General features: G+C 42.4%; 1 protein-coding gene across 4 annotated transcripts in view; it reads right to left on the reverse strand.

Moving 5' to 3' along the window:
• The window catches only part of EP300 (E1A binding protein p300), a 120,877-nt gene that overhangs the window by 69,700 nt on the left and 26,221 nt on the right, over positions 1-24,956 (reverse strand). For all 4 annotated transcript variants that reach the window (XM_034775748.1, XM_034775741.1, XM_034775770.1 and 1 more), the window contains exons 2-3: positions 23,312-23,970; positions 2,046-2,222 (exon numbers count right to left, since the gene is read on the reverse strand). In XM_034775748.1, the coding sequence (XP_034631639.1) occupies positions 2,046-2,222; positions 23,312-23,970 (836 nt within the window). The remainder of the gene's footprint in view (positions 1-2,045; positions 2,223-23,311; positions 23,971-24,956) is intronic.

Genomic DNA, 24,956 nt, shown 5'->3' on the forward strand with positions numbered 1-24,956 from the left:
GCAATGTACATTGGTAAATTCTGGCTCCTTCTCAGGCTCAGGTTAGCCACCCATGCGCTATATCACTGAGACATCCACTCCATTCACCCTTCCCGTTTTTCAAAAGAATCAGCAGCCACTCCTTCCAGAACTTTTTTCAGTAATTTCAGTCCCTGTATGGGATTCTCCCTTTCCTGTTTTTTAATGGCAAGATTTTTTTATTGCATTGGATTTAAATTGTTGTGTAGCACCCCAGGGCCTCTGCGTGAACACTGTATAAATAAGATCAACGAAAACTAAATTCAGAGTGCTTTAATATCCCCAATTTAATTCTAGAAAGCTAGTTCGAAGTGGCTTGCGGATCACAAACATCTGCTAAAACAAAAGCCTACCTTCTAATGCTTAAGAGAAAGGAGAAATCTCTTTTCTTTTTAAGGATGAACCTATTAGAAACAAGTATGTTCATAATAGTAAGAAAAAGGTGTTTATTAGGGCTGTCAATTAATCGCAGTTAACTCACGCGATTAACTCAAAAAATTAATCGCGATTTTTTTATCGCACTGTTAAACAGACTACCAATTGAAATCTATTAAATATTTTGGATGTTTTTCTACATTTTCAAATATTGAATTCAATTACAACACAGAATGCAAAGTGTACAGTGCTTACTTTATATTTCTGATTACAAATATTTGCACTGTAAAAAAACAAAATAGTATTTTTCAATTCACCTCATACAAGTACTGTAGTGCAATCTCTATCATGAAAGTGTAACTTACAAATGTAGATTATTATTTTTTTTTTAACATAACTGCATTCAAAACCAAAACAATGTAAAACTTTGGAGCCTACAAATTCTTGTTCAGCCAATCACTAAGACAATTTTGTTTACATTTACGTGAGATACTGCTGCCTGCTTCTTATTTACAATGTAACCTGAAAGTGAGAACAAGCGTTCACGTGGCACTTTTGTAACCGGTGCTGCAAGGTATTTACATGCCAGATATGCTAAACATTTGTATGCCCCTTCATGTTTCAGCCACCATTCCAGAGGACACGCTTCCATGCTGATGATGCGCGTTAAAAACACAATGTGTTAATTAAATTTGTGACTGAACTCCTTGGGGTAGAACTGTATGTCTCCTGCTCTGTTTTACCCGCATTCTGCCATATATTTCATGTTCTATCAGGCCTGGATGATGACCCAGCACATGTTCGTTTTAAGAACACTGACAGCAGATTTGACAAAAACGCAAAGAAGGTACCAACGTGAGATTTCTAAAAATAGCTACAGCACTCGACCCAAGGTTTAAGAATCTGAAGTGCCATCTAAAATCTGAGAGGAACAAGGTGTGGAGCATGATTTCAGAAGTCTTAAAAAAGCAACACTCCGATGCGGAAACTACAGAACCCGAACCACCAAAAAAGAAAATCAACCCTCTGCTGGTGGCATCTGACTCAGATGATGAAAATGAACATGCGTCTGTCCACTGTGCTTTGGATCGTTATTGAGCAGAACCCCTCATCAACATGGGACGCACGTCCTCTGGAATGGTGGTTGAAACATGAAGGGACATATGAATCTTTAGCACATCTGGCATGTAAATATCTTGCAATGCCAGCTACAACAGCGCCATATGAATGCCTGTATTTACTTTCAGGTGACATTATAAACAAGCAGCGTGCAGCATTACCTCCTGTAAATTGTAACCAGATTTGTTTGAGAGATTGGTTGAAGTGGGAATGAGTGGACTTGTAGGCGTTAAGTTTTAAATTGTTTTATTTTTGAATGCAGGTTTTCTTGTACATAATTCTACATTTGTAAGTTCAACTTTCATGATAAAGAGATTGCACTATGGTACCACTCACTCTCTTCCTCCTTTCCCAGCTCTATCTTTCATAGAGAGCTAGATCCTCCTCCATGCATACCCATGACACAAGGGGACAAAGAGAATGCACACAGTATTTGACAGCTATAAAATCCAAGAGTACCACAAGCAGAATATTGCAAGAAGCCCATATTTGATCTGCTACCATTTGAAAGTGGAACCTATAATTCTACCTACCATGTTAGGCATTCCTGCCCCGGGAACTGGCTTCTTGTCCATTGGAAACTGGGGTAAGCTGTTTGGTAGCCCAGTCTTATTCTGCATCTGGGGACCAAGTCCACTGGCTCCAATCTGCTGCCCAGTGTTCTGGCTGTATGGTGAGCCATAAGGACTGGGATTGCTCATCATTCCCATCTAGGAATTAAGAAGAAATTTAAAAAGTTATACTAGGTTTAGTTAGGAAGATGTGTTTCCATTTAATTTTACTTAGCTTACTATTTCATACAGTATACTACAAGAAGAGACTAGCTGGCACATCAAGAGCCAGGAACCAAAAGTAGTCTGCTACATAAGGCCCTAACACATGCTGCCCGTTCCTCCTCCAAAACCACTTTATGTACCTCCATACCCTTACCATAGCAAGACTAACACACTGATTAGGCTGTCTTCTTTAAGAGTTCCACAGAACTAGTTGACACCTATGCTAGTCTGATTAGAACTGTTGCAATATTTTCATTGTAAAGCATTTAGTCCAGCAAGTTTATCACTCAAGGTTATCTTTCCTTTTATTATTCCTTACTATGGTGTTCATCACTGTATAGTAGTAGAGCACTTTACAAATGACATCTGTATCCTTGCAGCATCAGTGTGTGGTAAAAAAGCATCCACATTTTACAGTTGGAGAACTCAAGCATAGTAGAGAGCTGGCGTATGGTCATACAAGTAGACAGTAGGAGAGGCAGGAACAGACCCAGACACCTCAAGTTCCAGTACTTGTTGTACTAACCACAACATCGTTCCCAGTTAGAAGTTAATCAAACACGGCCTCACTCCACTCTGACATAACTGAGCTAGTCACAGTCATTTTTACAGAGCAGTTTGTGTTCTATCACTGTTTTCCAGACCATATTCTCTCCTCACCCCCAGAACAATGTTATGAAATACACACACACACACGTCTATAGCAGGTTTGGCTAGCAGAGTTCTTGGAAAAGAAAACCTGTCCTGGAAACACTGCTAGTCCTGCTAGCAATAACCATATATATCCAGTTATAGCTAGCACTGTTGAGCCCAGTGAAGAGAAGGACAAAAGTTTAAACTTACTAAGATCTCATCTATAGTGAAGGGTTGTCTACACAGACTTAGTGAGTGGCAAGCATAGGTGCCCACAGTAGCCTATGTGAACCCTGCTACCACACACTAGAAGCTCTATAATGCACTTTGATATACTGCTATCAGTATATCAAAGTACACTAATGAACTTTTAGTGCATGGTAGCAGGGTCCATACCACCAGCTAGTGCATGGCAGGCTAGTATGCTGTAGATTTACATCCTGGCTTGCTATGCACCAAGTCTCCATGTAGACTAGCCCTTTGTTTGCTCCAATTACAGCAATCAGTGGTCAACCACCTGCATAGATGCATCAGTGCAAGCGATACCACCACTATTTTCATCAGTGGAGCTTAACCCAAATAACTCCTACCCATCTGTTAAAACTTCCAGCCCCAGTCCTCTGCACACTAAACACCTTCTACAATTGTGTACTTTCAATACAAAACCAAGAGGCAGTATAAAATTTCATTAAATATCGTAGACACACAGGAAATGCCATACCGAATCAGACCTGTGATCCAGGTAGTCCAGTACCCTGTATGAAAGTAACCAGTCCCAGATGTTTGAGAGGAAGGTGTAGCATGGTACCCTGCAGGCAGTATGAAGTTATGAAATCTGCCTATAGGATATTTCCTCCTATCCCGCATTGAAATTTATATCCTTTTCAAAGCAGTTTTTCTAGGTTTTAAAGTCCTTACTCTACCATCACCATGGATTCTCTTGTTATATATCTATCACTGTAGCAGATGCATTACTCATTTATATATTTAATTCAGTAAAATCCTCTGTTTTTAGCGCATTAGAAAGATGCCAGAGAATTTCCAATCTGCTGCACTGGGTGTGCCTCAGTATCCAGGACACCTGCCTCAGAATTTAGGTCAACATTCCCACGAAGTATAGAGGACATTGTGTCCCCCCGCCCTTTCCCTTCCTCCACCCCCTCCAATTTCTTTCCCTATACTGTGTTATTCCCCAGTATTCCATTCCTCCTTTGGTTTCCTCCTATCCACACAAAGCTCTTATACGTCTCTTTTCTTCTAGCCTTAGTCCCATCTATGGATAGGTTCAGCTCTTGGAGACCTCCATTCCAGTCTGTTCCTCAAAACCCTGCAGTTAATCAAATCCTTTTGTAGGACATTCATCTAGCTCCACTTTTAAATTTTAAACACACCCTGTTTCCTATATATCTGATTTTTTGCATGGACAAACAATTTAAGCCTGAATTTCCTCAGCTTTTCCTATAATTGGTACTGGCTTCACACTTCCTCTAACCTTGGTTCATTCTAACACGGTTCATCCTTGTAACTCCAAGCATCCATCTTCGTTTTTTAAAATCTCACTTTTTTCCTCAGACAATTTGGAAATGTTTTCCAGGAATGTAACAGCACGAAGACTAAAAATACAATAAAGGTCAGCATAAAAAGTTCTCACCATTATCCAGGTGAGATGTTAACATCCTTCCATCCCATAGCACTTGGGAAAGAGGATGCTGAAATATGCATCAGAATATTATTCTGGACATCTATTTGGAAACTCCATTTTATATACTGGCCTCTGATTAGCAGGTATTTAGTCAATTTAAAGCCACTCAATCTCCTTTGGCTGTTCTGTTTCCCCACTCAATAAAAGAGCTTATTGGCAGCTGTGATAGGTTTGTGTCTCCTCCATTACCATTCGCCTAGGCTGTTCTTGGGTCTTCTTCCTAGAGTGAATAACTGAAGTGGCTGCTTCTACTGTTCATAAGTTTCTCAAGCTGCAGAGTGAAAGCGACCTGCTTCTCAACTTAATTACTGCCCTGAGATTACCCGTGCTTATCTAAAGGCTTCTTTTCTTCAAGTAATAGCTTTCAATGATCCATTACAGTGGTTCTTCAGCCAGTATGCAATCTCTAGGTCAGAACCAGACTTGTCTATTACTGGCAGAAGGGGAGTGACTGTCTTACTGAAAAGCCTGCCACTTGAGAACTTCTACCAGGCAAGATAAGTTCACCAAAATCTGAGAAAAGCCAACCTTTTAATACAAAAACCTCACACTAGTTAATAGTTTCACCTACTGCCACGCATGGGATGGATCTTTAAAAATAAAGAAATAAAAACTGGTATTCATTTTAAGCAGGAGCGATCCTCTGTCTAGATACAGTGATATTACCTGAAGGACATTTCTAGGTAAGCAAATACATTTTTCCTATTCACTCAATTAACACCCAAAAAGCCCATCAGCTGAGGAATGGATGTTTACTTTGTAGAATTTGGTGAAATATGGATGAATGCGGCTATAATGCACTTGATAAGCATAGACTTCTGCCCATGATATCACAACAGTATTAAAGAAACAGATTCTAAGGTTTAACATATTCATAAAAACCTTTAAATCTCTGAAGTTCTCCATCTGATCTCCATCTCAATTTTAATAGATGATTTAGAGGCTCTAGTTTAGTTCAATGTAGACTCTGGTAGCCCCATATATGTCCCGCATATACACCTCTACCCCGATATAACGTGACCCGCTATAACACAAATTTGGCTATAATGCAGTAAAGCAGTGCTCTGGAGGGGCAGGGCTGTGCACTCCGGTGGATCAAAGCAAGTTCGATATAATGCAGTTTCACCTATAACGCGGTAAGATTTTTTGGCTCCCGAGGACAGCGTTATATTGGGGTAGAGGTGTACCAAAAATTTTCCTCAGTGTGAAGGTTTGAGACAAGGATATGTTTTTTGATATTTGGGGGGATAAATAGTTCAGTCAGAAACATCTGTTTCATATATACCCAATACCAAGACTAAGGGGGCTCCTGTCTGACACCTATCTGGCAGTTGTGACCACCACCACCAGGAAGTCCACCTGGATGGACTGCAAGTACAAGACATCTCTCTCCAGCTTTCAATCAAGTGTACCACAAGTGCAACAGGTAGGAGATAAGATTCCAGGGTTATGTCATGGTCTTTTGCAGAGGATGCATCATAGAGCCCAGATGCAAATACATTCTTCTTGCCAGATGCACAGAGAATACTTAACGAAGTGAAGATGTGGTCTCATACAACATAGCAGCCTTCATACGCCCAAGTTAGGACTCTCCAAATGAATTCTAGGACATGATTCACTTTTGACAGCGATAAATAATTCATGGTCTCTTCACCAGTATCTAAACCTCACTCAAGTCTTAGAGCAGATTTGACAACTTTTTAATTGACGTTAACAGTGTGAGATTATCCAAGTAGCTCTCTTTAGATACTTGCCAAATACTTAGAAGCTAGCTGACATTTGTCTGGTTTGGGGTGCAGGACTGATCCCTGTGATAATACAAACTATGTGGTAGGAATACAGAGAACGGGGGGTGAGGGGGAGGGGCGCATTCACATTAGAAAGAGCCTCCATCTTGGCCCCTAGGTCTCTGACAAAGTAGCAGAGAATCTTCATTTAAAAGGCAAATAGGTCCATTTCTACCTTTCCAAATTGTTAGATAAGTAGCAAGACTATCTAACTGGAGGCTCTACTCTGTTGATCTTTTGAGGCAGTCTGCTTCTGGTACAAAGAGCATATATCCCCCTTGAAACAAAGAACATATATCAATAAGTGGTTCCTCTCCAGTCAGAAGAGCAGAGAGATACAGAGTGATCCTGTTTATTTTTTTTTTATTATTTTATTTTTCTTAAATATAGCTCATGATATGCATGTTGGCAATGAATTTAGTGCTTTGAGACAATTACAGGCCTGCCTTGGGATTTGGACAGTTGCTACTGCCTTCTTTGGACCCTGTTCCGTGGATTACATTCATCCAGGAGTTGGTTCTCATACTGCAAGGATGCACTGGGTGAGTGTGAGTGAGGTGAAGACTGACCTGTCTGGGTATTTAAATTTTCCCTTCTAAATATTTTCTTCCATCATTTTAGATAACTATGTAAAGACTGCACAACTTTAATACAAGATGTAATGTGGAGGAGAAATCTTTGGATCACTCATCCTGAGCCACAGAGTCCCATATGAGCCAGTCACCACAACAGCTTGCAGTGATAGTCATATGAATTGCTCTCAATATTGTCATAGGTTTGCCCTGGAAGAGATGACGTGATCACCACCAACGAAGGACCCATCAAACATCTGAAGGGATTGTCAAGTGGTGGTAGATATTATGTAGTAGAGACCCAGTGTTCAGAAGTTCTGAAGAGGTGAAGATGAAGCACTGTCTATGGAACAGTTTACATAAAAAACGCCCCCATGCTGACCAGCTGAAGTCATCGGTCTGTTGATGCCTGGAGAGTGCTTGAGGAACAGCCTGAGGAGGACTTGATTTTTATAAAGCTTTTCCTTGGGAAATATTAAGAGGCTCAGAGTGGTTATGCAGAGAGCTCACAGGTTTAGAGTTACTGAGACAGGATATGACAGCTTTGATGGTTCATTGCTAATTCCACGCTTTAAAAACAAAACAATGAGCAGCTTGGCAAGTGTGACCTTGTAGGACTGCACCTTCAACATCAGAATGTCCAGACAGTGGTAGATCTGAATCCCCTCTTGTCTATGGCTATCTACCAGAAATAAACTGTCTGGACATTCTGATGATAAACATGAGATTAGAGGATTCCAAACCAAAGGTCATTACCTGAAACTTACGGTTGTTCCAGAATGCAAAACATAAGTTGTTAGCTCGGACACATTGGAAATATAAAGCTCCTTGAGATCCGTGTAATATAAATCTCAGAGCTAGTTTTTGGTTCAGAAGAAGAGCTGGTCTCTATCCTGGAATCGGTTATGCACATGGAGGTTACAGATGGACCACTCCAGAATTTTTATCATCCCAAGGAAAATGGAGTTGAAATTTATTAGAAGTGATACTGGACCAGACTGAAAAGAAATTCTTAATCCTTTCTCCCAGGTGAAGATAGGCCCCATGCCAGCAGACCTTCACTGTCTTGCAGAGAATCCTTTCTGGACAACTTCTCTGGTTAGTACTGGAAAAGAGGAAGTTACTCACCTTGTGGACTAACAATGGTTCTCTGAGATGTCTCTCTCTATGGGTGCTCAACTGTAGATGTATCTGTGTCCCTATGCCTCTAATGGGAGATTTTAGGTAGCAGTCTCCTTTGGCCCACACTTATGATCTCCCTCCTTCGTGCTCCGTCTAGAGGAGACTTTAGCCCTGTGTGGGCAAACCACCCTCAGTTCCTTCTCTACCGCAGAGCCCCTTGTTGAGAACTCTGAAGTAGAGGGGAGGAGGGTGAGTCGTGAAGCACCCATAGGGGGACACATCTCAAGGAACCATAGTTACTGCACAAGGTAAGTAACTTCCTCTTCTTTGCATAGTGTCCCTATGGGTGCCGTACAGTAGGTGACTTCACAGCATTCCCGCTTCCCTCCTCCCCCCCAATGGAGGGCTGAGGCTTCAGAGTGGAATCTATTATTGATAATACTGTGGAGCTGAAGATGGCATCAGAAGCTGAGTCTCGAGTAATTGCGTAGTGTTCCGGAAAAGTATGAGCAGAAGCCCAAGTTTCTACCCTACAGATTTCTGAGATGGGAACATCTTTAATAAATGCAGCCGAGGTGGAACATTATTTCATGGAGTGTGCGCGAATTTCTGATGGAGGTAGCAGGTTATGGGCATGACAATAGTTAATGCAGTTCAAAACCCATTTGGAGAGCCTTTGAGCTGATTGTGGAGCCCTTAGATCTGTCTGCATTTGAGAGGAGAGTTTAGAAGGTTCCCTAAAGCCCTTTTGACCTGTCCAAATAAAATGTTACAGCTCTCCTAATATCAAGCATATGTAATATTACCTCAGTGTTGTCACAATGCGACTTTGAGAAAAAGTTAGGGAGATGAATGAGCTAGCTCATGTGGAAGAACCAGGCCACCTTGGGGAGAAACTTTGGGTGAGGCCTTAGAGTGATTTTGTCTTTAAAGACAACCATGAAGAGTGGGTGCACCATCAACACTTATTTCCCCTATTCGTCATGCTGAGGTGATGGTCACTAGAAATGCTGTCTTTATTGACAGGTGTAGAAGAGAACAAGGTTAAAAGAGTGGTCTAGTTAGGGTCCCATGTTGGAACTGGGTATCTGGTGTGAGGAGGTGGTTTCCCATGCCCTTGAGGAAATCTTTGTGTTGTTGGATGGGCAAATATCGAATAGCCATCCATCCGCTGGAGGAAGGCTGTCATGGCCATGAGATGTACTTTGAGTGAGAGACCAGTCCCTTCTGAGAACGAGTATATAGTCTAGGATCAAAGGGAGGGAGGAAGCTGCCTGGGCAACTTGTTTGGAATTGGACCAAATTTGGAATAATTTCCACGTTTGCAAGTAAGTGCAACAAGTAGTTAATTTCCTATTGAGTAGTAACACTTCTTTCAGCTCCTCAGAGCAGCAGCTCTTGGTGTGTTGGAACAATGAAGCAGCCAAGCCTGGAGCCAAAGGATATGTAAATTGGGGTGATGGATGTGTCAGTCATTTTGGGAGAGTAGGTGAGGACTGGGTTGAAGAGGAATTGGAGGACACATTGCCCCCAACTGACAGAGAAAAGTGTGTTACCCATACCTGACACAGCTAGCAATCAGTATAACGCTTGCTTTTTCACACCTTAATTTTAATAGGACCTTTGATATCCGAGGGAATGAAGAAAAGACGTATAGCAGTTCTCTGCCCCACTGAAGAAAGAAAGCATCACCTAGGGACTATTTCCTAAATCTGGCTCTGGAGCAGTAGTGGAGACATTTCTTGTTCTGGGAAGTAGCGAACAATTTTATTGTTGGGGTTCCCCATGACCAAATACATTGTGGAGCACAGTTTGGGTTCATTTCCCATTCATGGTTGTGAGAGAAATTACCTCTAAGACTGACTGCTGTTATATTTTGTATCCCTGGCAGGCAAGCGACTGATATGAATACACTGTAGTGCATGCATCAGTTCCAGAGTTTTAGTGCTTCTGTGCAAAGGGAAGGTGATCTGGCATCCCTCTGGCAGTTTAGGTAAATCATGCACACTATCTTGTCTGTCATGATATTCGAAAGAGTATCCCTGATGAATGGGAGAAAGTGCGCACAAGCCTAAGGTTGATATAGAGTACAGCTTCCACGGGGACCATTTGCCCTGAACTCTACGATTGTTGCGGTGGGCTCCCCAGCCTATCAGAGAGGCATCTGCTGTTAGAATCAGTGCTGCTGGTGGTTGTGTGAATGTGATCCTTGCACATACATCAGATGGGTCTTTCCACCATTTTAGGGAGTGTTCGACTCTGGAGGGTATCGACAGCAGCTTATTGAGCCTGTCCTTGTTTGGATTCTAAACATATCTGTGCCATGTCTGTAGATCCCTCATATGTAACTGGGCATGAAATGTCAAAAATATGCATGATACCATGTGCCGGAGAAAATGAAGGCAATTTCTGGCTGTCATTTGTGGGCTGGCCTGAACTGTCTCTAGGAGACTGGTCAGAGTGTTGAATCTGTGCAGCAGGAGGAATGCTCTTGCTTAAACTGCGTCGAGTTCAACCCCTATAAACTCCAAACGCTTTACTGGAGTCAAGGCTAATTTCTGGGTATTGAGTTGTAGACCCAGTTGCACAAAAGGGTCCTTTGGGTGGCTCATAGGGCATCTTTGAAGGAATGATAAGGCAGTCCTCCAGATATGGGTAGATTACGATATCCAGTGTTTGTAGATGTGTTGCTAAGACAGAGGACCTTGGAGAATACTTTGGGTGCCAGTGAGAGACTGAATGGAAGTACTCTGTCCTGGTAGTGGTCCTGCCCATAGGTAAATCAAAGGAATCTTCTGTGGGACGGTAGGATTGAGATGTAGAAATAGGCATACTGTATATCAAGGGCAGAGAACCCATCTCCCTGCTCTAGAGATGGAATAATTGCTTCTAGTGTGATCATCTTGAATCTTTGCGCCTTCACATATCTGTTTAGTGCTCTTTGATCTAATATGGGTCTCCAACCTCCTTTTTTCTCTTGGGATCAGGAAATATTTGATTAAAAGCCTTTGCCTTGGAGGTGAACAGGGACAGGTTTTATGGCCCCTAGGTACAGATCACCTGCTATTTCCTGACATGAGTCTCTTGTGAGAAAGATCCCTGAAGAGGGATGGGGAGAGAAGGTAGGTAGAAGGGAGGGAGGGAGAAGTGGATTAAGTAACCCTTGGAAATGATCTCTAAGACCAATTTGTCGGAAGTGATGTTTTCCCAATTCTGGGGGAAGAAAGCTAGGCAATATCCAAAGGGATGTGGAAGGGTGTGTGTTGCAGCTATTATAAGGAGTGGTTGCTCAGGGCCTTGACCAAGGCTTCAAAACCGGTGCTTTGACATTGAGGGCTGAAATGTTGAAGACTGGGAGGTTGACTGTTTCCGCTTCTGCATCCTAGGTCTTTTGTTGTGGTTTGTAGTATCACTGTGGTGGTGGGGGGGAACTCTGCGAGCTGGTTGTAAACTAATGAGTACATTCCTAGAGAGTGCAGAGTAGCTATGGAATCCTTTAAAGGGTGAAGCTATGTGTCAGTCTCGTCAGAGAAGAGTGGAGTCCTCAAAAGGGAAGTGCTCAATCGTCGTCAGTACTTCCTTAGGCAGCCCTGAGAAGTGTAACCATGAAGCCTGCCTCATTACCACTGCCATTGAAACTGAGCAGGCTGCTGTAGGCACAGTGTCCAATGTGGTCTGTAGCTCTGTTCTCACTACCAGCTGGCCCTCATGGATGACTGCTTGAAACTGTTCTCGTTGTGCTTCTGGCAAGTGGTCAATAAAGGCACTGAGTTTTCCATAATTCATGTGTTCGTACTTCACCATTAAAACTTGATAGGTTGAAATCCTGAATTGCAGACTTGCTGAGGAGTATGCCTTCCTCCCAAATAAGTCCAGCCTTTTCCAGTCTCTATCATAAGGATTTGATTTAGCGTAGTGATGCTTTCCTTGAAAATTAACAGCATCCATGTCAATAGAGTTAGACTGAGGATGCATAAAAAGAGTGTGCCTCTTTGGGGGACACGTAGTACTTCTCGGCCATTTTACATGTCAGTGCAGTGGAGGCTCTTGTCTGCCAGATGACCTTGACAGGATCTAAAGGCTGCTCATTGACTGGGAGGACAATTCTTGAAGAGGAGGTGGTGTGTAATACGTCCAGCAATTTGTGGTGGGTATCTTTCACTTCAAGGGAGATTTTCAGTGTGTCAGCAACCCTCTTAGTGAGATCCTGAAAACGTTTAAAATCATTGGCCTGTGATGGAGGGGACATCACCGCCTCATCCAGTGAGGAGAAGGAGATATTTGCTGGGGGTATAGTCTCCTTTTCTAGTTTGGCCTCCTGTTCCTCAAAAGTTTCCTCCCGATATTCTGGGGCTCTGGATACAGAGACTGTAGGAGATCTCCTAGTAGACTTTCTGTAGGAGACACTGGATGCCCAAGTAGTATGGTGCCTGTAAGCTGCCCACGGATCTCAGTACGGCCGCTGGGGAGGAGGAAAGGACACGAGTGGCAGCACCCACAGGTGGCCATATCAGGAGGATTGGGGACTGGAGCGTGGGTGTAGTTGGGAAGGTACCGATTGTTGTAATTATGAGGGATGGTCAGAGGCCAGAGAGGTTGTCACAACCACCAGGTCACTCCTGCTGGAATAGGGTGGGGCTGACAGGGAAACGGGAGGTGAATGCACCAGAACCTCTGGTGATTCTGGGTACCAGGACATGCTTGATACCAGTACTGAGTAGCGGGAACTCTGGCATCTCTGTGATTGTAAGGGTATTGTTGCGATCGGTATCATCAGGGGTTATCGGTGCTGATTCATCAATACCGATATCTTTTATGGGCGTCGCGGCCCAAACAAACGTTGCTTTGAGGCGGTTGGTGCCCAAGGATTTCTTTGGCGGTACCAGTTTTGCAAAGATTGTGCCCTTCATGTCTTTAGGCATTACAGCGGAGCTTGTACCCGAGGGTCCCTGTGTTTTCTGGGTACCATGTTTCAAAGCCACCAGTGCCAAAGTGACCAATTGTGCCAGGACCTCCTCTGGCTGGTGAGGAGCTCAGCTTGAGGGCTTGCAGCCCTCTTTTTATTTGGAAGCTTTGCGAGGTGAGTCTGAAGATTTTCTCGTCGGCTCTTTCTCCCTAGAAGTTGAAGGCTCTAGGGATGATCTTTGCCGCAGAGAGGATTCAGGACCGGGGTCGGATACCGGTTTAAGAACCCCTCCATAAGGAGGAATTTCAATTTTAAACTCAAATTTTTCAGGATCTAGCCTTCAACTGCTGACAGAAGAGGCAATTCTGCAGGATAGGAGGCAGCAGACATGTCCATCTGTAACAGGAGAGGCACCATTTACAGCTAGGGTAGCGAAGCATGCCCCTTCCATAGGGTGATCCCCAAAGAGGGGGAAGGGGGAAAATAGGGAGAAAAAATTAAATTAAAAATGGAAGCTCGGCATGCTACAAAAATAAAACTCTATAAAAGACTAAACATTATTAATTATAATGAAACATGAGATAAGAAAACCGGACTGCTACTCGCTCTGTCTCAGGGCAAGGGCAGTTGATAAGGAATTGCAGGAGGTTCACCCACACAGCACTAGAAAGCCTAGAGGCAGAAAGCGCATGTGCAAGCCAAATGGACACTGCTACCTAAAAATCTCTGATCAGAGACACAGGGGCACAGATATACCTACAGTGGAGCACCCACAGGGACACTACTCAAAGAAGAATAATCTCTTGGTCCTGATAAATCGAAAGACGAGAGTTTGACAATTCTTGTATAGCTGACAGTTGCAGGGAAATAAACCTGAAGTTTCCCAAGTATCTGTCAAAAATGGATGGCTGGGAACAATTTAAATCATACCTGAAGAATTTTTAACAGCTTTCAGGAGAAGCTTGCTTAAGAGTTTCATTCCATCAAAGTGTGCCTAAAGAAGTTTGCCTTTGTAAGTCTAAGCTGGAAAAGGGTAAAGATTGAAAAACTCCTAAGGAAGAAAACCCACAGAGAAAACCTCTGCCTTAGAGCACAAAGACAAAATTTTGCAGGAATACCACCGCCGCTATAGTTCACTAAGCATGCTTCTAGAAAGCATGGACAGGCAAGCTGCACTAGAAAGAGAGGAACCACTTACCTATCCTTGAGAAAGAGTGGGGGAGGGGGAGACCAGTTTCAAGACTGATGCAGCAGATCCCCATTGTAGGAGGGAATTCAACATTTCCATCTATTGGTGAATGGAAGATAAACTGAAAACAATCCCCTTGCCTGCTTGACCTGGACTTTGTTCTCTGAGACGCAAGAGTGAATCATCTCATACAAAGAATATTTGTGTTGCACATTGCAAGGAAGACATGTCCTAGGGCAGTCAAAAAGTTAATATTCTCCTTCAGAACAGTATTTAGTTTATCCCTAATCAACCCAAGAATCCTGGAATAGGATGACCATGAGCTTGAATTTGTTGGTTGAAGAATTCCTCAGATCAAGTCCACAGAAAAAAGACTCTTCCAAACAGCATTCATACCTCCTAGATAACTAACTTTAGGCACTCACACTGCATCACAGTGCTTTAATGGCAAAACAAAAGTTTTTAACCAAAGCTTAAGATTCCCTCAGATCTAACACTGGATCACACCAGTCTGTGGATGTGTAAGCCAGTCTAGAAAAGCTCTAGAAGCACAGGACATGTACACTCTGACACCCAGGACAACCATGAAGAATTAGTAATCCTTGCATAAAGCCCACATGCAATTTTTCAATCCAGAACATCTCTAGTATATTACGTTTAAATTCGAACAGTGGATTTGATATAGGAAACACAAAAAGATTGATCATGGGAGCCAACAGCTTCCTGTATATAAATAGCCAGCATGTGTTGTCTTAAAGCAGTTTTGGAGTGATCCAGCATTCATCTAGTACCTATAAGAACATACCTAACCAGAATTAGACAATGTCCCCATCATTCCAGCATTAAAAAAAAAGCCTACAGGCTGGCATCTTCATCTTGAGAATGTCAGCTACAAATCTCACCAAAAATATTCCAGTTTCTCCTGCGTTACTGGACTGAAACTGGGGCTTTGTATTGGAGCTGTTTTCATCATGGTCCCCACTGCTTATTCATTTGAAAGGCAGAAGGAATTCTCCTGCAAGATAGCTGCAGTCTTTTAGAGCAGCAGTTCTCTAGCAATTATACACCGCAGTTGATAGTGATCTTTGGAGAGGCTGTAGACAATATTTCCTCTAATTTTAATCTGTGTACATAACTGTTTGAGAGCAAGTTTAAAAATCAGTGAATACAGTTTTACATACTCTCCCCCTCGCTCAATTCCTCTCCCAATTCCCACTAACCTCTTCATTCTCTCATTCCCACTTTTTCCATATTCATGCCACAGCCCGTATTAATATTTTCCTCTCCTTTCACTTTCCTCCCCCCATTCTTCCATTTCATAAAAATGGCAATACTGAGTCAGACCAAAGGTCTATCTAGCCCAATATCCTGTCTTCCGACAGTGACCAATGCAGGTGCCCCAGAGGGAATGAACAGGTAATCAAGTGATTCATCCCCCGTCGCCCATTCCCAGCTTCTGGCAAACAGAGGCTAGGGATATCATCCCTGCCCATCCTGACTAATAGCCAGTGATGGACCTATATAGCCTCCAAGAATTTATCTAGTTCTTTTTTGAATCCTGCTTATAGTCTTGGCCTTCACAACATCCTCTGGCAAAGAGTTCCACAGGTTGACTGTGCGTTGTGAGAAGAAATACTTGCTTTTGTTTGTTTTAAACCTGCTGCCTATTAATTTCATTTGGTGACCCCTACTTCTTGTTTTATGAGAAGGAGTAAATAACACTTGATCTCACACACCCTCTTCCTCACTTTCACTGTGTGAGAAAAGTTACATGTACAGGGAAACCAGGGGAGAAGGTGCATGTGATGAGAAGAATGAGACATAGGAAGGAGAGAAGATATAATAAAAGTGGTTTATGGAATGAATGAAGGAGGAAGAAAAACGTAAGTGAATTAAATAGACTGAATGAGGGAAACGGATAGAGTAAAAGAGGAATAGGGAGAAAATGAAGTCACAGGTTTTAAAGTTAAGCTCAGGTAGTCACTTCTTCTGCACACAAATTGAAGAGGAACAGATAAGGGGAGAGAAGTAGGCAGCATTGCTTTCCCTCCCTGCCCCAAAATGCAAGCAGCATCAAGCTGCCACCACGATTGGGAGAGGTGGTGAAGACCCTGGAGTCCCTTCTTCTCAGCCAGGAGTAGCAGTGGCACAGAAAATGCATCCCCTCCTTCTCAGGAAAAGACAGCAGCAAAAAAGGCTGCTTTGGCCAGATGCAACAGCAGCTGCAAGGAGCTCCAACACTACCACTTCACACTGGGAAGCAGATGCCTCCAAAATTAGGAATCTTCAATGTGCAGCAGGCACTACTGAGTGCCTTGTGCCTACCAGTAGTGTGGCTGCTCATGAAAGTTAAGCAGAAGCAGAGTTAGATATTAAGAGGCTCCTTCGGCTGTAAACTCCTTGGAACATGGACCAGCCTTCTGAAATGTTTGCTCATAGTAGACACTACCATAATCAAGAAACAGCACTGCATTGTTCTTGTTTCCAGCTACTTCTCTAGCTAGCCAAGCTCTTCAATGGAAGACTGTAGGGAGGCAGAGCAGCCTCCCTCCAGACTGGAGAGCGAGGGACCACTACCCTCCCTTTGGCGGGTAGAGCCAGACCTGCCCGCACCCCAGCTCGCCAGACAGGCAGGACAGGAAGTACAAGGGAGGGACCTACAGCTCAGCTGAGCAGAAGCCACGGAAGGAGTCACAGATGAGCCCATGCTGCGCTGCGCCCTGCCGTTGGAGGAGACAGAACCTGGAGAGAAGTTGCCAGGACTGCCATCCACAGTAGACCCTGAGGAGACAGAGGACACTTGGACTACATAACCCCATCTCCAGACTGTGGCTGGAAGTAGCCCAGGGAAACCAGACTTTACTCCAGTTTTGTTGCTGGAGCAGGGGTCAGCACGTTGCAGCTGGAATCCCTGCTGACCCAGTGGCAGAACACTCCGCCACTGTTGGGGCCTGAGGTCCTCCTACCCCCCTTGCTGCCAACCCCACCCCTGGGGTGGCAGCCTTTGCACCCCTAGGCCAGAAGGCCTGTGCTTGGCTTGTCCCCCATCAGAAGACCGTGAGCCTTAGTGTGTGTGTGCTGGCCGCCATAGCCAGGAGGCTTAGGCTAATGTCTGTTCCCTGCTCTGCCCTGCACAAAGAGCCAGAACTTTAGACTGTTAGTTACTGCCAGCCTCAGACAGGAGGCTGCGGGCTAAAGACTGCTCATTGCTCTGCCCCGCCCAAGGGGACTAGAGCACCAAATTGTTACTTGTTGTTTGCCTCTGCTAAGCGGCCTCAGAGCCATAGATTTCGTACTGCTTGGCCCCGCCAGTGGAACCCGAGCCCAAGTGCTGTTACCTGACACAGCGAGGCGGAGTGGCCTCCCTCCCCACTTGAGAGCGAGGGACCACTTCAAAGAATCTACAGAACTAGCTGAAAATGAGGACTACCACAGCTACCTCCTACCAGCAGTCACAGAAAATGTAGACATCAGCCAGTCAGCAAGGAAGCATGGACAGGGAAAGAAGCTGTCTACACTCACGTTTTTCTTAATTTCCCACCATTGTACTATCATTGAAAGCACCTCCATTAGTGGTAGCTATAGTAGATGCCCTAGCACACTCGCATATTGGTGAACTTCTGTGGCCACTTATTCATGAGTAAGAAAGTTTTGTCACAAGCCCTGACAGCTGCCCACCAGCTCACTGCGCAAGCCGCACCAGCCACCACTCTGGCAGGGGTTGAGGCCAAAGAAGTCACAGAGGTCTGTTAAAGTCCGTTTATCCAATACCTGTTATCCTGAAAGACCAATACAAAATATGAATAGACAGCCAGCAAGTATCAATGGCAAAACTCTGATGAGACGTTTAGCATTACTCTTTATCCTGGGCTGCTGACCTTGGACACTACTCTTGTGCTTCATATTTCATATCAGTCTCTGGTAGTACATGCCTAATAAATGTTAGCACTACCTCACCAGTGACTGCTGGAAGAGCTTCTCTCCTACCCACCCTAAGAGTCTACTGGCTGCAGCAAAAGCAAGGGTCTCCACAGCTCCAATACTCCCCCCTGAACACCTGTCTACCTCTGATATTGCTTGGAAAAGCAGACTATTAGCCAGATTTTTCTCCTCCCCACCCAGGAAAAAAAAGTTACACACCCAGCTAAAAGTGAATTTTAATTCTTTAAATAGATCAACGTACAATCATAAAAGCACCCTTCATCCAAAAGCACTTTACACACACATCAATCCACCCACCACTGAAATGTCCACATTTGGGATGGAAAACAGCAGCTATTTAAAGAATGCATAGCAATACTATGGCCAAAATATCACCCCTAAAAGTGTGATTTAATGATGCCAAAGAGAAGACCATTTCTATTATGTCCCTTAACTGCACCAACTTCAGAAGTTCCATATCTACTACAATAATTAATTTTTCCCCTTCTTCAAGCCTTGGGCAGCACAATTCATAAGACTCAAGTCATTTTAAAATTAAGCTACCTGGAGGATTCTAATTTGGCATAATTTCAGTTGGGATGCATTGAAGTTGTAAAGGGAAAAAAAAAGTTCTTTCTACAAAATTAAGAATATCTTTTCTTCATTCAGTTACAACTGAATTCTACTTTTTAGAAGTTCTGTTTGTTGGTAAGTGTCAGTGGCTACTGGTGTGGTGCTCTGCTCTTGTTCGATAACAGTCGGCTGCGTGCATGTTCCTTCTGTGTGCTACCCCAGTTCTGCGCAGATAGCCGACACAGCAAACCCCAAGAGAACCCCCAAAGACCACAGACTCTAGTAGGGTACGAAGGAACCCGAGCCAGGTTTATTGTTAAACAAACAAAGCACAGTAATAGTTTCCTATAGACTCTACAGGACATACTACGAATATGTGCCCCCTAGCAATGGACACAGCTCAGTCAGTGGCGGGACATTCCACTGCCCCCTAGGCTGGGCAAAGATGTGCACTCCGGGACCTATTTTTATACAGTTACAGGACAGATTACTCATCCCTACTGACGTATTGAGGTACAGCCCTTAGACTCATTAGGGTGCTGTCTCCCCCTTTGATCATGTTGTTTCAAACATGATCTATCCATCATGCTGTCCTTTTGACCCTGTCTTTAAGATGCACCTGCCTGTTCCTCGTTATCTCTGTGGAGTATTCTGATGCCATTTTGGCACAAGTTCCTCTTATTAGCACTTATGTGTGGATGCACCTGCTTCTAGCAGCCCTCTTCTCGCCAACTTCTGTGAGTGGGGCCTGCCTCTGGCTCCCAGCCCAACTTTTGCTTAGCAATGCCTGGAAGTACTTTGGTTCAGGCCTCAGACTGGGCCTCTGACACAAGAGTTTATGTTTCAGGGCCTCATCTTACTACAGTAAGGTAGGGACCAAGCCAAGTTACCATCCTCTAATATAAACCAATTCTAGATTTTTACAAAGTGAACTGAACAAGTTTGCCCCATGTTTTTAACAGCCTAACTTCTGAACTTTGTATACTCCCAAAATTATGTATTGAATCAGATGATTTGAGGACTGCTCAACTGCAATTCTTTAAAAATATTTCAAACAGATTTAAAGCTTTACATAGAAATGAAGCGTTCTGATTGGTGTCCATAATGTATCAGGACTGACTAGTCTCCTCTCCTTTTCATACTAGGAGAAAAATTATTGGAAGAACAGACATTAAAAATATTTATTTCAAATGGCTGACGTCACTTTACCTTCAGATTTGTGGCACGCAGGACAGCAGAGTGCAACCACCACCAAAGAAATACACAAATTATCATATTTGTTTATGAAACACCTTCCCATTCTGAAGAACATGAGTAGACCAGGCAACATGATAGTAACCAGAGGGTGCTAACAGCAAGCTGCTGAACAGCCAAAGAGGCAGAATAAAATGAGTATTTTGTTGAAGATTAACTGGCTCAGGGCTGCTGGAGTTGGGATAGTATAGATATTATTTGACTTGTGAATTTATAAAATACCAATTGGAAACTTGTCCAATTCGAGGCTAGTATATCTAGGCTCCTAAAGACAAATAAGCCTCAAATAACCATCTTACTCCTAAGTCCAGCTTTATTCAGGAGGTGAGACTAAACCTTTGGTCATGAAGATAAAGTCCAGGTAGCTATCAAAAAGGATAATCCTCTGTAAATTTAGAGCAATTCTGTTCCAAGCACACAATCCTATCTCCAAATAAGCATCCCAACAAGCTTAGTAACAACATGCAATAAAGCTCATCTCAGGAAAATTTTTAAAACAGATTTGTCTGTCCTCAAGGGTGTGCCAGGCTTTCTTCCACTGGATTGCAAAGCCGGCACCCTGCATATTCAATATCATGGAACCTTGGTAATAAAAGTTTCCTCTTCATACTGAAACTAGGGAATTTATTTAGAAATAAGTTTGATGCAGACATGAAGATACTACCTTGCAAAACAAGTATAAGGACTTTTACAAAGTGGGGTTTTTATTTATAGAACTGATGAATTTTATATTTATGCACCTAACTTAAGTTGCAGGACTTATGCAGTACGAATGAATAAAATGTTACCTATTTCCTGTATTTTTTAAAATCCTTCATTCATCCACACAATCAAAATTTTAACTTGAAAGTGTCCTTAAAATGCTTACATTTGAAACAGTCTCAGTAGTTGTAAACAGAACAGATGGCCTTCAAATTCCTGTTGCAAGAACAATAGGTGAACTCCCACCCCCCACCTTAACCTAAATCAAACACAGCTAGCAGCTGGCTCATTCAGGCAAAGCACACCCTGTGCTAGCTCCCTTCCCACTTCTCAAGTTCTGCTGGCTCCTCTTAGGCACACCCCGATCCACTACATCACCAGTTAAACACACTACATCACCAGTTAAACATCAGAGGAAATGTTTCACTAACTCCATAGAGCAACAATAGGCCTTCAAAGCATATTTCTGCTACTCAAACTGAAGAGCCACTACACATTAGTAAATCCAGGCTCCCAGGTTAAAAAACTACCACTGTAATTTACCAAAATATTTTTAAACAGCCAATAAAAAGTTATATTTACAATTATGTTTAATTTCCTTTTCCATCTCTTTTTTGAAGATTTGGAGGTGGGAATGATGAGGCCAGATGGGTGGAAAGATACAATGGTCAGAGATATTACTGTTATTAGCTTCTGCTAACTCCACTGCAAGTAGTGAAACATCGGCTCCCTGCCAACAACTAAACCAAATGAAGACATTCTGGAATTTCAGCCTCCATTTCAGACTGTTCCTTCTCATCAGGCAGTTCAGCTACTTTATGAGCAATGTATATTACAATCAAATACGACATTGAAACATAGGCTCAAACAAAATTTCATGCATCTTTATAGCTAAGGTTTTTCTCTCCACATTAAACCCTATTCAAATATATTTTCTATCAACTCAGATAGCAAATTAAAAATTCCACATACTGCACTGATATATTTGATTTGAAATCCCAAAAACCAAGCAACTAGATCAAATTTGAAATGCTTTCCTTCCTTATTTGGATCCACACAGCACACTTCAGGGCTTAGGTTGAAATAGGTTGGGGACAGTGTAAATTAACTATATCAATTCAAAAACTGACCTTGCAATCTTAGCAAAGATTTTCTCCAAATTAAACAGATGTTTTGAAATTTGATCAGCTTTATTGATACTTAAATCTTGTAATTAAAATCCATCTTGAACTGCAATGTATTAATCTTGAAATTAGTGTCAATTTTTAACTTGAAATAAAATTCCACATTGGACTATAGAGAACAATGCATCAAAATTCCTTTCTGTATAGTTGTTTTGATATGCTTCTGACTCTGCCCTTAGAGAAATTTCAGTTACATTGAACAATTATGTTTAATTTCCTTTTTACAGCACCATTTGAATATATTGCAACACATCCTTTTGTAACGGTCATGTTTACCAAACAGTCCAAGTGATCGTAGTCTACCAGATTAATATTAACAATCAATCCAATCAAAGGCCAGTTCATTGTTAGATATGCTTCCACCCACTAGGTACCATATTTACTATTACATCAACCTCACAGGGTCAGTTTTGATTTTTAAAGTTTATTTCTTAGGATATTTGTAAGGCAATTATTTCAGACCATTTTATTAATACTAGTTAAGATCTAGTCCACATTACAGAGTAATATTCTAAATTAGTTTGGTTGTTTTTTTTTTTTAAGTTTAAGGGTGCTTTTTATGGAATAAGGTGCATCCCAACCCAATAAGCTTCCAAAATTTTCATTTTGATTACAGCATCTGAATAAATCTCTCTTTAAAGTGTTTTTTAGAATAACTTTCCCTCTTTGACCAAGACATGATACAATTCACTCTGGATGGAAATTGCATAATAGTTGACTGATTGTTCTGACTTCTGATTTAGAGTTGAACCCAAAGATTGGAAAAATATTCCACGTCAGACTATTTCTGAAAAGGGGAATGCGTATTTGTAGTTTCAACTCTGTCATGCCAGATCATTTCCATTTTCAAAATGCCCCAGTACCACTCCTCCTTACTCTTTTCCCCATCCCAATATTAAAAACTCATTTCCTTCCCCATTACCCAAGAATATTTTCTATTTTTTTTTCTGCTTTCCTCTTTATTCCCTCACCTTGGAATGAGTCTTCCAAATTTTATACCAAATTTGGCAGATTAACACTTACCCAGTAAGAATTCCAATATGGGTCCATAGAAATTTAAGTGAATGTTTAATAAAAAGGATTCAAATCCACTTGTTCCACCAAGGAACGTATTTATGGACAGGAATAAAAACTACATTCTCAGATCAAAATACATCAGAGAATCTTTAGTTTAATTTAGAGTGGTAGTTTTGACAATGTAAAAAATTAACAGTTTTTTTTAAAAAGTAACAGACCTTTATCCAGCAATATTGGTACATGTCTCTAATGAATGTAGCTTCTTATAAGATCTGTAATTCTCACCTTTATATAACTCCTTTGAATGCAGCCAATTCTTTTGTACCAAATTATCTAGAAGGAAGTGTTCCCTTATAATACGGGTTTTGAAGACAGGTCAAGAATGAGTTTTCTACCCTAGTTCTTATAAATGATGTCAAAGTTACCACATGGAATAAGTAAAGTAACCAAGCTTTCCTTACCTTGTTCATTGCTCCAGGTTGTGGCCCTCTCAGTCCCGTCTGTCCTCCCATCTGGGGAGAACCTTGCTGCAGTGTCTCAGCCAACAAGTTACCAGCATTACCTATTCCTGGATTTGGATATGGCATGTTGGGTCGCCCTCTTCCTGCTCCAATTGAACCGTTCATGACTTGCCCTTGCATCATCCCCTGTCCATTGCCTGCAGCCAGCATCCCAGGATTCATGCCAGCATTCATCCCTGTGTTCATTCCCATGCCAGGCTGATTAACTGGACTATTTACTGCGGGCATCATTCCTGCAGTTGACTGGGCTGAAGGACCTTGATTTGGGCCACTTGTACCCATCCCCATATTTGGAGACGTCAAACCTGCCTGTGCCATGGGGCTTTTAACCATGCTGTTTAAGATTCCCATTCCAGGACTGTTCTGTTGGGTTTGACTTGCCATGCCTTGGCCTGGTCCCCCAACCCCCATATTGAGGTTTGGGGAACTACCAGCCCGCAGCAGTTCAGACAGCTGCTTATGTTTAGATGCAGCATCTTGTGCCATGCCAAGACTGGTTTGCAGCTGATTAATGTCACCACCGTTGGTAAGTCCCAAATCTGTGGAGCTGATTAGTTCATCTGGTAAATCATGTTCCAGATCAAAGAGGGATCCAAAATCTAGAAGGAAAAACAAAAAGAAGTTTTTAAAAAAATTCAGGTCAACTAATGAGATCTGAAGATAAACCAGAACAAAATAATCAAGCGTCTAGGTCAGATGAATAGCACACCTTCACATCAACTATTCAAGCAATTATTACAGCATCAACTAATATTTGAAGTTAGCCAGCTCGCCTTCATGCAGACCACCTCAACTGCAAAAACTTAATGAGATTACACCTTTTTTGTTTCTTTATGATACATGAAAAATGCCTCACTCCCAACCCCACATAAACCAATTTTGCTGGAGGAGCTATTGGATGTCTCAGAGCATGTTTATGAGCTCTTGCACCGTAAGTATGGGAGTTTTAGATTTTTAACAATGATGTCCTTTTCCAAAGTGTTGGTCACTGAAGTTAAATAGGTTTTAATTGTCAGAAAATAAAATTTTGAATCATTAAAAATCCCTTCCCCTCAATTTCTCAGCTTTCACTTAACTAAGACTTTGTCTATACTACGCACCTTGTAGTGACACAGCAGTGCCACTACAAGGCGCACAGTCTAGCTGCTGTTTGTTGGCAGAAGAGAGCTCTGCCGCCAACAAAAAACTTCCACCCCCAACAAGCAGCAGCAGCTTTGTCGGCAGGAGAGCGCTCCTGCCGGCAAAGCGCTGTTCACAACAACACTTTTCGTTGGCAAACTTTTGTCTTACGGGGGTGGGAGGTAACACCTCTGAACAACAAAAGTTTTGTTTTTCAGTTGCCAGTGTAGACAAAGCCTAAGTCAGTCATTTTTTGAACAGGCACGACCTGCATTTCTTGTGTAAAAGCAAACAGAAGACTTCCTTTATAAATCATGGAGTAGCTAAAAGGAGAGGTCCTTTTTCCCTTCTTTTGCTCGTCACCTTAAAATATTATCCCAATTTTGAGACCCAAAACAAAGTTACAAAATTCAATGAATCTTCACTGGGTAACGCCCACTATGAGCCTATTTGGCTGCAAAGAGTA

The sequence above is a fragment of the Trachemys scripta genome, chromosome 1 (genome assembly GCF_013100865.1).
Source record: "Trachemys scripta elegans isolate TJP31775 chromosome 1, CAS_Tse_1.0, whole genome shotgun sequence".
In the NCBI taxonomy this organism is placed as follows: domain Eukaryota; kingdom Metazoa; phylum Chordata; order Testudines; family Emydidae; genus Trachemys; species Trachemys scripta.